The 12,894-nt window shown below is 45.6% G+C and overlaps 1 protein-coding gene across 1 annotated transcript in view; it reads right to left on the bottom strand.

The window, feature by feature from the left end:
- KCNAB1 (potassium voltage-gated channel subfamily A regulatory beta subunit 1) overlaps positions 1 to 12,894 on the bottom strand; it is a gene marked incomplete at its 5' end in the record, with an annotated part of 256,557 nt that overhangs the window by 9,065 nt on the left and 234,598 nt on the right. The window contains 2 exons of the mRNA XM_080806500.1: positions 1,770 to 1,858; positions 6,772 to 6,892. Coding sequence (XP_080662626.1) covers positions 1,770 to 1,858; positions 6,772 to 6,892 — 210 coding nt within the window. The remainder of the gene's footprint in view (positions 1 to 1,769; positions 1,859 to 6,771; positions 6,893 to 12,894) is intronic.

The raw sequence follows: 12,894 nt of genomic DNA, 5'->3' as shown, positions 1-12,894 counted from the left end.
CAGCACCAGAAGTAGGCCCACCCTCTTCTCAGTCAGTCTCTATCATAGAACCCTCTTTAGTTATTTAATAATCTGCACATTTTTGAAATTATTTCATGTTTATTACTTGCCTCTCCCACTGGAATGTAATCTTGAAGCTTGGATGGCATCGTTCTTGTTTCCTATGGTGTCTCCATTGCCTGTTACATAGTAGGCCCTGAAAGATCTGAATGAACTAAGGGACAGATTCCTGAATTCACTGTCAGCCAGCCTGTGAGCTCGTGAGGGCAGAGGCCTGTTTTTTTCCCTCAGTACTCTTTCTGCCTAGCGTGGTGCCAAACGTATGATAGATAAGAACTATGAATGGAATTGAAATCATTGGATTTCGACTGTGTAAGACTATACGTCTAGTATCTCCATTGTCATTTGTCTTTTCCCAGCTCGTAAGTGAAAATAAGGTAAGTGTGGTTTTCGTAAGAGGGAGCCATTCCCCAATTCCCCATGCAGGGATGGGAGCCCACAGAATCCAGGAGAAGCTGGGGGCCTGGGAGGGGTTCTTGGTGGCAGGGGCAGAGGTGATTACCCTGCTGCACAGCTCTGAGAAAGCGATGGTGGGAGGCAGGCAGGCACCATTCATCTCCCAGCACATCTGGGGCTATTTGCCAAGAGGGTTTTAAACCTTGTAAGTGTAATCACATTTGTTCCCACATCCATGTGTTTCCTTTTGGGAGGGTTCACAGGGCTTGCTTGAGGGGCAGGTGGGCAGGGGAGACCGTTCTGTTCCCCAGGGAGCTAGAGGAAAATACACAGCCATACTTGTTTTGGCAGGTGGTGGCTGTGGCAAGAGTAGCAGGCAGGCTCCTTGGGACCCTCGGGCTGCTAGTGGGACAGGCTCAGGACTGAGGTGTGGCCTTTGGGGGGAGGGGTTGGTCACAGTAGCCCTCCCACTCCACAGGTGGAACTCCTAGGAACGTCTCTCTCCCACTTCCCCTCTCACTATCCTTACTGGCTTCCCGGAGTACAGCCACGGGGCTCCTACCAGTTCTAGTCCATGCAGGGGAGGGAGAGTGGGGTGACAGTCCTGAACTGGCCGCTAGGGAAGATGTGATCCTGGAAGTCCAAAATAGAATGTTGAGCTTATTTCCTCTTTCAAATGTGGGAAACGTTCATTCAACAGGTATTTGACTGCTGGCTAAGGGATATATAGTAATGCTAGGAACTGGAAAAGCAGTAGAGATGCAGGAAAGACCCAGGTCTCGGACCTCAGGGAGCTTACTGTCCAGCCGGGGAGACAGGTTCTACTACGTGATCATAAATGCTGTGATGGGGAGGAGCACAGGATGCTCTGGGAGCAGAAGGGGGGGTGGCTGACAGTGTAGGTTGGCAAATAATGGGGGTAAAGAACTAGCGAATAAATGATGTACATACATTGTCCAGTGTTTCAAGCATGTTTTTATGGTAAGGCCTGGCAACCCAGTCACCCGGTGTCATTGTGTCTGGGAATGCACTGTCCCTCAGCCCATCCTGGAGCATGAGCTTTAAGAATCTCGCCTCTTAATAAGAGGACACCCCTGGATCCATGTACATGTTGCTGCTTGCGTCTTTGCCGCCTGCACTCCCATCCTCTCCACGCCCCCCCCCCCCCGCCCGCCCTAACTAGGAACAGGTAGCCTTTGGTAAGCTGTGACACAATCAAGAACAGAGGTGGAGAGAGATGGGATACTGCCTGGGGACATTGCAGGGGACCATGCTATCCCCCTGAGCCTGGTGGGAAGGGCTGTAGTACTTGCCTGAATGGCACCGAGGTTTTCAATGAGTTGTTCGGGAGTGGAGGATCCCAGGAGCACGGAACTCACACCCTCATTTCTCAGGCACCATGCTGGGAAGAAAGAACAGGTGGTCAGGATGTCAGAACACTTCTGCTCACTGATTAGCTTCTAAACCACCTGTAACCCCCACTGCTGCAACTGAAACTTAGTAACCTTTGGGGGGAAGATAGATGGTGCTCCCTAGGATTAAAGATCTCAGCAGCAACCCCTGTCCTGGAGAGGGTTCAGTAGAATCTGTGCGTTCGAGTTGAGGGCTTAGGGCACATATGCTCTGCATGAGGACTTGCCCCAACGGCTGGGGTATCCAGTCGAGCTCTCCACCCCAGGAATACACCGTTGCTCCCGAAAACACCCGACCCTGCTCCCTAGCAGACGTCTGTATTCCTGTTTCCGTTTTGGCCCACAGTCTCCAGTCTTTCCTTCTTATTCACGTTCTTTTTCTTCATGTTACATACAGTCCTGTAGACCCTGGGTGTCTTGTTCTTTGATTCTATCCATCTCGCAGACACAGGATTTCCTTTCCTTTTCTGAGATTCAGCCCCTGTTGATAATCTGCTTGCGCTCACCAGCCTTCAACTCCTCACTCCTCTCCTTCCTCTGCCATTCTGGCAACCTCCACCCTTAAACCCTCTAGCCAGCATCGTTCCTTCCTTCTTGGCAGCTGACCTGTCCCTACTGTATGTAGAAAATGAAGTCTGTCACGTGTGGTATTCTTCAGTAACCCTCAAGCATACATCCACACCCTCCAGTTTCAGAAGATGCTATGTCTTGTTTCTGTTCAAGGGCAAAGTCTGCCCTGGATCCAATTCCTGTTGCCTTTTCTTGGACTTGATGCATCCATCGTTTTTCACTTTCCCTGAATTTTAAATTTCTTACTACCTCCTTCATCACATTTGTCCCATTCTAAAATCAGCCTCCTCTGACCCTTCATACTTGGCTAGTTAAATGTCCAAAAGGCTAGTTTGGACTCCCTGAGAGGACTCCTTAGCCCTCTAGTCTCCTCCTTACCGTGTCAGAAGCCAAGTTCCTTAGGAACCTCCTTGTGGATACGGTAGATGTCCGTACCTAGAGGTCTCTGCAGACACCTACACACACTGTCTGCCAGACCCCCTCCTGGGGGCCCCACAGGCCCCGCACATCACTTGCTGTGTACTACTAAGTCTGTCTTGGGTTCCCAGTCTCATCTTGGGGCCATCACCAAGCAACTTGGCCTTCTAACCCCCAAACGAGGGTGTTTAGCCTTAGGAACGGTCCTTTTCCTGAACCCGCATTCCCTTTTAATTGCCACATCTAGTTGATTATTCCTCCTAAATATTTCTGTAATCCGGTAGCTCTCACTTCGCAGCATGCATCAGAATCCCCTGGAGGGCTCATGAAACAAGGACGGGAGGGCTGGAGTGGGGCCCCGGGGAGCGGCCCGTCCCACAAGCTTCCAGGGGTTGCTGATGCTGCTGGTCCAGGGACCATGCTTTCTCTGAAAACAACTTTGTTGAGGCAAAATTTCCCCATTTGAAGTTTATCATTGAATCATTTTTCCTAAGTTTATCAAATGTGCAACCATCACCATTTACAGTCAATCCCCTTTCTACCCCCAGCCTCAGGAAACCACTCATCTGTGTTGTACCCCTGTAAATTTTATGACTTCGGGACATTTAATTTAAATGGAATCCTATAACCTGGGTCCTTTCTGTATGACTTCCTTTATTTAGCGTAATGTCGGTAAGGTTCACCCATGTTAATAGCATTTACTAGTAAATATTTCTTTATTGCTGAAGAGCATTACATCTTGTGGCTGTGGAACCACACTTTGAGAATGGCTGCTCTGGTTCCACTGCCCACTGTCCTCATACAGGACTTCACTGTCTCTTCTTCACAGCTGGTTTTCCCACCTCTTGACTGGATTTTCCCCTCCCCTTCCCCCAGAATCTGTCACACATCAAGCAGCGCTTTTTCCAGGTATAAATCTGATCATGTCATGCCTGGTTAAAAGTTCTTCAACATGCACCTGACATCATCATTGTCTCACAAGACGAAGCTCTCATTTCTCACCCTGGCAAACTTATTCAAAAGCCTGCCTCTCCAGCTTCATGTCTTCTCACTCCTGGCCTTAAGCTTTTGACTTCAGCAGCACTGAACTGTTGGTAAATCTTTTCTGTCCCCAAACATCATGCTGTTTTTCTCCTCAAGTCCTTGGTTCATGTGTGCCCTTGGCCTGGAATGTCCCTCTGCTCACTAATACCTACTTGCCATTTGAGACTCCTCATGGGTACTGCCTTCTCCCAGAGCCCTTCCCTGAATCCCAGGCTGGGTTGGGAGCCCCTACATTTTACTTAACTTCCATAATCCTCTGTGTCCTTCTCAATTATTTTAATACAACACTGTATTAAAGTGATCTATTTTATTTTCTTGACTTGCCCACCAGGCTGTGAGATACGTGTTATTTGCACTTGGATGCTTAGCACCCAGCCCAGTACCTGCACGTAGTAGGTGTTTATTACATGTTTGTTGAATAAACACAGGTGTGGATGATTGATGGGTGTCCCCAAGTATTCCTTCTGCCCCGTTTGCTCAGGGCTTGCAACAGATACTCTTAAGCTGTTACCATGCTCTGGCCTTTTGGGGTAATCACTAAATCTTTCCACATGGGCAAAATACTCTAATAAAGGCAAAACGCCAAGTGATCCAGGACTTTTTTCCACCCCCCGGCTGCACTGTTTGCTGCTTTGGGCTTAGAGAACTCTTTTGACTCTGGTGTTAAAGTTTTGACGTCAAAGCAGGGCGCTGGGAATGTTATTGCCCCTAAACTACCTAATGTCAGCAACAGCCATTTTCCCCATGGGCTGTAGGGCATAGGAGAACCCACTGGGCAGAAGTGACCAGCGCGATAGAGAACACATGCAGATGATTCTAGCAAGTGTCACCAACAGCCCTATCCAGAAAGCCTACGAGCAAAGTGTAAACGCTGGCTCCCATGAAGGTGTGTGACGTGGGAGCCAGCCCACACTTGGGTTCAGGTGGTTTGTTTCCTGCCAAAGGACTGCCCCCTCCCCCTATACCCTTCTAGCAGATCAAAGGTAGTATGTCAGGAAATAATTTCTTGGTTTGAGAGTTCTGCGCTTAAAAGCAAAACTACTTGTTTATAAAGAAAGAAAAATGACAGGCAAGCAAGACATCTGGGGGCACAGAGGGAGGAAAGGGAGAATCAAAGCCTGTTTTAACTAAAACTCAGACTGTAATGAGTCTTTCATGTATATCTAACATCCAGTGAAAGTTTAAATCTGGTCAAGGTTTCATCTTGAGAAGGACACTGTCCTCTTTCAGAGCTAAATTCAAAACGTACTGTCACGTTCCCACCCAAAACCGTATTTACAACAATACATGTTTCTCTGTCACTCTGACCGCAGGCCATGGCTAGGGATTGGTGGAGTTGTAGGTCCAAGGCGTCTCTTTGCAAAGCCATCATCATCGTCATCACCACCATTTACTGAGCACCCACTCTTTGCTTTATATATATAATTTTCCTTTACGCAACAGATTTATAAGGTCTGTGTTATACACATTTTATAGATGAGAAAATTGATAGCAAGTTAAATAACTTGCTCCTGGTCAAATGACCAGTACTTTTTACTGTGCTTGTTAAAGCTATAGGGATGCTAATAATCACATTGTTCTTTGACTTTTTTTGGCGGGGGCGGGGGGGGGGGAACGACTAAATCAAGTCCTGTATATATGTACCTGGGTAAACGATATTCCCTACCCTCTCCCCAACTACCTCCCATTTTCATCTGTCTCCAGCTGCAGCCATTCCCTGCCTTCCAACCACAGAAGGATCTCACATCTAACAATTACGCTGTTATGTTGTTTTCATAGAACTTACCTTGGGCTTCTTATCTCCTTATCTCTTCTTATATCAGATTAGTCCCAATTCCTGCTGTTTCTTAAACCTTGGGGATCTTTTTCTAGAATCTGCACCCATTTTATTCTTTTTCTCATAGCCACCCCATGGATTCTTTTTCTTTTTCTTTTCTTTTTTTTTTTTTTAACCCTTCAGTTCCTTCGCCTGTAAGGTGGAGGTAATGATCACAAATACCTTAAGATAGGGCAAGTGCTAGCATACAGCTCAGGGGATTGTTCTGATGATTAAGGAGACCGTGAGCATAAAGCGCTACTATGGAGCACGGGAGCCAAAAGCCTCACCTCCAAGCCGCCTGTGGCTACTGGAGATGTGAACCGAGATGTACTGTAGGTATAAAATACGTTCTGGATCTTGAAGACTTAGTAAGAAGAAAAGAATGTAAAGTATCTCGGTAACTTTTTATAGTCATTGTGTTTTGAAATGATAATGTTTGGGCCATTACTGGGTTAAATAAAATCCATCATTAAAATTAAGTTCACCTATTCCCTTTTGAATTTTTTAGTATGGCCACCAGAACATGAGCCACATTCCATTTCTATTGGACAACACTGGCACATGTGGTTTTCAGCCGTACCAGTGACTGTGATGGTTCATCAACTCCACAGTGTTAGAAGGTCACTTTTCATGGCCCCTCAGGAAGTTGCAGAGTGAAGCCGCTCCTCTAGGATAGGCTTCCATGGGGCGGTAGCCTTGGGCTCCCGGCAACCCCCAGCCCTGCATCTGGCCTCTCACCAGCCCGACCTTAGCTTCCACAGGGAGGGGAAATGAAGCCAGGAGAAATACATGTCATTACACCATTGAGGGGCACTCACACCAGACACCACGAGGATGTGTGTGTTTTCACTTGTTCGCATTTAAATGGTGTTCTAAGGGATAGAGGAAGGAAGGAAGTGTTTTAACATGTAGACAATTCCAGGGAACTTGGAAAACTTTGTTTTAGATAATAGTAACCAGTCTGCCCTTACACTAGATCCTTTATCGTGACAGGGACATGAAAACTCTTCTCTGTGATCCAGCAGAGCCCCCCCTCCCGGGTAGTGTTCTTACCGACAGCTAGCTGAGGTAGTGTGCATCCCAGACGCTCAGCAATTGGGGAAAGGTCTTTGAGCTTGTTCTGCTGCTTTCGGCCTTCTTCACTTACAATTCTTTCCTTCAGCCACTGGTAGCACTAGGGAGAAGAGCATTTAAAAGTTAGTGTCTCATAAAGGTTTGAGGCAAAGATTGTTAAATCAATAAAGTAGGAGCACCCTCATGGTGAATTCCTGAATCTTCTTCCCTAACCTTTATGTTTCGTGGTGACCCCAATGCCTGTGCTTTTAAGCAAAGAAATGTTCCCCATGGTCTCACTCCTTTTTTATTGGCTCAAGACAGATTGATTTTGACTAATAGTCACCATTCAAATCCATCAACACACAGGAAAGTAATTAAAATCCTGACATACCATCAATTACATATTGCCTGCTTAGTGGAGGAAAGGATGTTTCTTATTGCATAGCCCAATTTGAGAATGTAGCAAAAAAAAAAAAAAAAATCAAACTGACATTTCACCAAGGTCTACTATGTTTCCTTTTTGTCAAGAAAGTGGGGTGCCAACTTTGGTCAAAGAAAGCCATTATCTTAACATTCTTTTAAAATTATCTTTCTCCCTCTTGCCTTCTATTTACTGCCAGTCTCCTTTTTTTTTTTTTTTTTAAGATTTCATTTATTTGAGAGAGAGAGGGAGCAGGCAGAGAAGCAGACTCCCCACCGAGCAGGGAACAGTGGGGCTCCATCTGGGATCATGACCTCAGCTGAAGGCAGCCACTTAACCCACTGAGCTACCTAGGTGCCCCCCCCCCCAGTTTCCTGTTCTAACAGTGGTGCTTTTTTTCTTCTTCTTCTCCTTTTTTTTTTTTTTTTTTTTTTTTAGATTTTATTTATTTATTTGACAGAGAGAGGGAAGAAAGAGAACATATGAGCAGGGGGGAGCAGCAGGCAGAGGGAGAGGCAGAAGCAGGTTCCGTGCTGAGCAGAGAGCCTGACACTGACACGGGCCTCAATCCCAGGACCCTGGGATCATGACCTGAGCCGAAGACAGGTGTTTAACCAACTGAGCCACTCAGGCAGCCCCACAGCAGGGCCTTCCTGTGAGCTCTCAGCTCCTTCCTAAAAGCAGACAGAGGATAACTAACAGGTACCCAAGCACGTTTTTAAAAATTTTAAAGTGGATAAAGACTATCCCAAATGTGTATTATCTTTTGTATAGCAATTGAAACTTTAAAAGGTAAGGAAATTCAGAACAGGAACCTCTTCTGTAAAACCTCTGAGAAGAGACTGACTCTGATCTGTAGCCTATGAAGTGAGCTAATTTCCTAAGGAGACACATCTTTTAGAACATCTCAGTGCCTTGCTTTTCCAGAAGATTTTGCTCTTACTAAGAAATGAGGGACAGTAGGACTAACACTAACTAACACTGAGCAGCAACATCCAAAGGTAACAAATAGTTATAAGAATGGGTTTTATTGAAACTAATAGAAACCATCCCATTCTGTGGCAACGTGGACTTTATCCCTTGTGTTGCGAAATAATTGTCACCACAGACCTTTACCTTTCCAAAGACAGCAATCATCACAGACACTCCACCCACATGATTTCAATAGGCTGCTTGCTTTTGTTTTTTAAGTCCTTTTTTCTTCATTCTAAGGCCGTATTTCCAAAGAAAAGGGTAACCACATTATGTTGTATTATGATTTTTGGAATGATTTTGCAGATGTGAGAAAGAAAAAGGGCAAGCTGCCCCAGTTCTGTTTGCTTCCTAGATCTCAAAGGCTTATGGTCTGGCTCCTCCCTTGAGAGTTTGCTTAGGGAGATGGCCAAGAGTTTTCCCAGCCTCAGCTCTGGGAAACCTCTGCTTCCAGGAGGAAGGGTGGCCTGGAGCACCTCTCCAGAGAAGACAGCTGGTGCCAGCGGTGATGAGTTGGGCCTCGTGACAATGACCACTGCCATTAGGGTCCAAGAACCTTCCCTGACCACACCTGTGTACTGGGTAGACAGTGTGCTGGGTCAGAGAGCCCCTGAACTTACTTCCCCTGTCCTCACTGGGAAAACATTACTGACCCTCACTTTAATTTCATAACACCTTTCAGGGGACGAGTAGCTCAGTGTTCTTCAAAGGAAAAAAGAAAATTGTTGCAAACTAATAGCCAGATGACTGCTTTTTGTCCTAACTAGCTGCATTCCAAGGAATGGTTGGTTTATCTATCACTTCTAGAACTCCGTTTTCGAAACCTTATCATGTGGAGTGCATTTGTACTCTTAGGATCGAGTTACAAGTTTGTGTGTATATGTTTGTGCATTTATACACGCGCGCAGACGTAACATATTGAGAGACAGACTTCTAAAAGTAACGAACGTCAAGCATTCATTTAACGAGTCACTCCCCCAACCCTCTGCACTGTAAACCTCACTGCTTTAATCACTGGGAAACATAAGCAGGCTAGGATTTAGAAAAAGTAGAGGCATAGTATTTATACTGCTCTTCCTCATACCAAAGGAAACAAAAGTGTTTTGGGAAATAAATAGCTTTAACTCCTTTGCAAGTGGCAAACTGTTAGCATAGAGAGGAGAGGAGGCTTAATTAAAATATAAACAGGGAAATGAACCAGTGTTTCTTTGTAAGAGGACTGGTGGTGGGTGTGGCTGTGTGGACTGGGCAGTCATCCATGGATCAAAAACTGATTTTTTTTCTTCCCGCCCTATTCTATGGCTTACCCCATTGCTGCAGTGGTTTGGTCGGGAGTTGATCTTTCTAACTAAGTGGAGGAGGGCAGGGATGGGCTTCTCGTTCATCTCAACGTCTCCAGTCCTGCCACAGTGCTGATGAGGGAGCAGGAGGCTGGCTGAGGACAAAGCAAAAGCTGGCACCTTGCACCCCCTCTCCACCCACTCCCCTGGGTAATATATGTGACATTCCTCAGGCACCCCTGACTGCCCTAAAAGAAAAACAAATAGTTAACTTGCAGAGATCACAATCCTGCAAGACAGGAGTCTCCCTTGGTTTACCAATGTCCTAGAGATTTACAACAAAGAAGCTATCTTAACAATAGCACAATTTCCAGGGGCAAATAACTCAGTTCCTCAAGCCCTAAATAAAGTTAAATTTCTTCTAAACCCAAATTTCACTAACAAGGACACTTGATAGGAGAAATGTGAAACTTTATCTCTAGATCTCCAAGATAGTGTCAAGAATCATTCCCAAGCATATGGCCCACTGATATACATCTAAAGGGTCTCACAAGAAGATTTTTACTACTAGTAATAAATAATCTCTCTCCCAACAATAGCTAGCCCCTCAAGGTCCTGGAGACCTTGCTTCCAAAATTCCTTAGAGACTAACATCATCCCCTTTGTCCTCACTACCCAACTCCTGTGTATTTAATCAGCCACTCCTCAGGATAGCGGGGCAGCAGCTCTTCCTGCCCACCGGTCCTGTCCCCGTGCTTTAATAAACCACCATTTTGCACCAAAGATGTCTCAAGAATTCTTTTTTGGTCATCGGCTCCGGACCTCACCCCACCACAACTAGGTTCTAGAACTTCATCAGTGCTTGCCACAGAGGGGGGCCCCACCAGTATGACTGACCAGGAAGGGGGTGTGTCTGAGCAACCAGGGCTTCACAGAGTACAAAATAGAGCTCTGCAACCTTTCAGATGAGCACAGACACCCCCTCCTTATTCCACTACAACCTTGTGGACAGTCCTGCGTGACTCCGCAGTGCTTGTAGATCCCACACGGTTTCCTAATTCATTTCTTCACCTTGCCTAACAAGTACCCGCGTTCTTCCTGGAAGGCAGGGACTGTCGCCTTCTTCTCCCTACCCTCAGCACTCAACACAGAGCCCAGTACTGGCCAGATACTCAGTAAATATTTGCCAAACAAAAGATGTGAGCTTTTCTGCACACATTAGGGGGCTATTGCTTTTATATGTAAATCACAAAATTCTCTGAATTTTCCTAAAGCCTATTTTCTTTGCCATCTCTCCATGCTGTGACCATTTTACAGGTAACACTGGGGGTAGGAGTGGTCTGTGGGTCTGGCCCTGAAGCCTCCACAGTTGGCTGTTCCTTAATAATGGATTGAAACTCAGGCAGCAACTTTATAAAGCTGTGGACAGAATAAGTCACATTTCATCTCTGGACTTTGTCTTGGAATAATTTAGCATCCAAGATCGCTGACTATTATAATTTAAACTTCAAAATCTTTGGCTCAGAAGAGCAGCGCAGTCTTTGATGCTGAGGTGGAAATGTTTAGGTAAACTACTGAAGCTAAAAAATTTCCTTCGGAAATTACAACGGGCTGTGCAACGCGTTTAGTTTCCTAATATAACGCCTGGAGTACTCGAACTGCCCCTCTTCCCCCACCTTGATTTAAGTTTGCATCTTCCTATTTTCATTTGACCGGGGCTGGGGTGGGGGGTGTTACATATTTTTATGATTTTTCTGTAAGACATTTTGCCAGCAACAGGAAAGGGCTGGCCATAAATTTTATTGCACTTTTCATTTTTATTTAAAATGTCTATTTAAAAGCTACACACCTGGTCCGTTGATCAGACTTTGTTGATAATACGTTATGGCTCATTGCACTCATTCAACAAACATTTATGGAGTACCTGTCGTGTGCCAGGCTCTTAGTTTCAGCGTCTGTCATAGAGATATTCACAAATCACTGTCTGGTAGCTTGAAGAGTGTTTTGTAGTTGGGGTGCCTCCCTCGTTGACTGCCTCAGAAGCCATGTTTGTACCACTTCTTTATGGAAAATGCCCCCTAATGACGGTGTATGACAGGAGCTGGTCACAGCCCTTTACCTTTTGGGCCACTGTCATTGATCTGACAGGTTGGCTCATGACCCAGGCTGGGCCAGTCTTCTCTGGACCAAAGACCTAAGGAAAGATGGCTGTCTCTGCTCTCGCATTACATGTCTGTAAGGATGTAAACCTGCAAACACCAGTTTTCCCACTCCTGGCCTCATGGAGAGGATCTGTTTGCAGTAGAAGACAATGCCCACATGCAGAGAGAAATAGAGGAGATGGAGAGTCCCGACAAGTTCAAGTCTATGGTTGAGTCAACCCTGAGACCATCCCCATTCCAGCCTTCCCAGTGAGTATATGTTCCCCTTCTTTGATGAAATTCGTTGAATTAAATTTGATCGCTTGCAATGAGAGAATTCTGCAAATTCTCTGTAAGAAGTGTTAACAGAATAATAGCGGAAGATGCAAATAATTCAGCTCTGTAAAGTGAGGACAGGCTTCAAAGAGGTGAAGACGACCAAGCTCTGTCTTTTGAGATGAGGAGGGGTTCCAGTGCAAGATGAAAAGAAGGGCATTTGTGGGAGGCAAAGGAGAGTACAGTGCTTTTGGATGAATAGTACAGTGATATAACATGGGGAGAGACAAGAACGGAAAAGTGGGCACCACTTAGATCCCAAGGTTATTTCCTTGAATACTTTTCTATGGGATTTGGGTTTGTCCTATAAGCAATGACTGGAAAGTGAATAACAGATTCTAAGCAGGGTTATGATATGGTCAGATTAGTCTTTCAGAAAGATAATTGGTCACACTGATGACAAAAGGAAAGATAATTGGACACAATAGTTGACAAAAGGAAAAAAAAAAACATTAGAGAGTGCAGATGGGAGGTTACTGCAGCAAAATAGGGAAGAAATGATGAAGGTCTGAACAAGGGCTGTGCAGGGAATGGGCTTTGAGAGTCAGGAGGTGGTCTGGAGGAGTGGGGGCCCCACCAGACAAGAGTGAAGGAGGAGAGGACTCAAGTCTGACATAACCCTTGGCTTCTGACTGGGATGGCCAGATGGAGGGTGGAGGCACGATTAACCAAGAAGGAAGGGTAGGTTCTGGGGGGTGATGATAGATTCCACTAGGTATGACTAATGCCCACGGGAGATGTCTAACAGACATGTGAAGAAGTAGTAGTGTACAGCTGGGCAGTGAACACAGAGGTGGTGACCAAAGATACAGAAGTCACTGTTAGAGTGGCGGACCAGATGCAGCCACCCAGAAGACCCCCAGTTTGTGATACTTTCTAAAAGACCCCTAGATAGGTTCACACTCCGTTAATATATCTTTCAAATACAAGTTCAGTACTTACAATAGCATGAAATATCAGTGTCTATTTT

Source organism: Martes martes (assembly GCF_963455335.1).
Source record: "Martes martes genome assembly, chromosome: 1".
Lineage (NCBI taxonomy): Eukaryota > Metazoa > Chordata > Mammalia > Carnivora > Mustelidae > Martes > Martes martes.
This window is presented reverse-complemented; position numbering and strand designations above follow the sequence as displayed.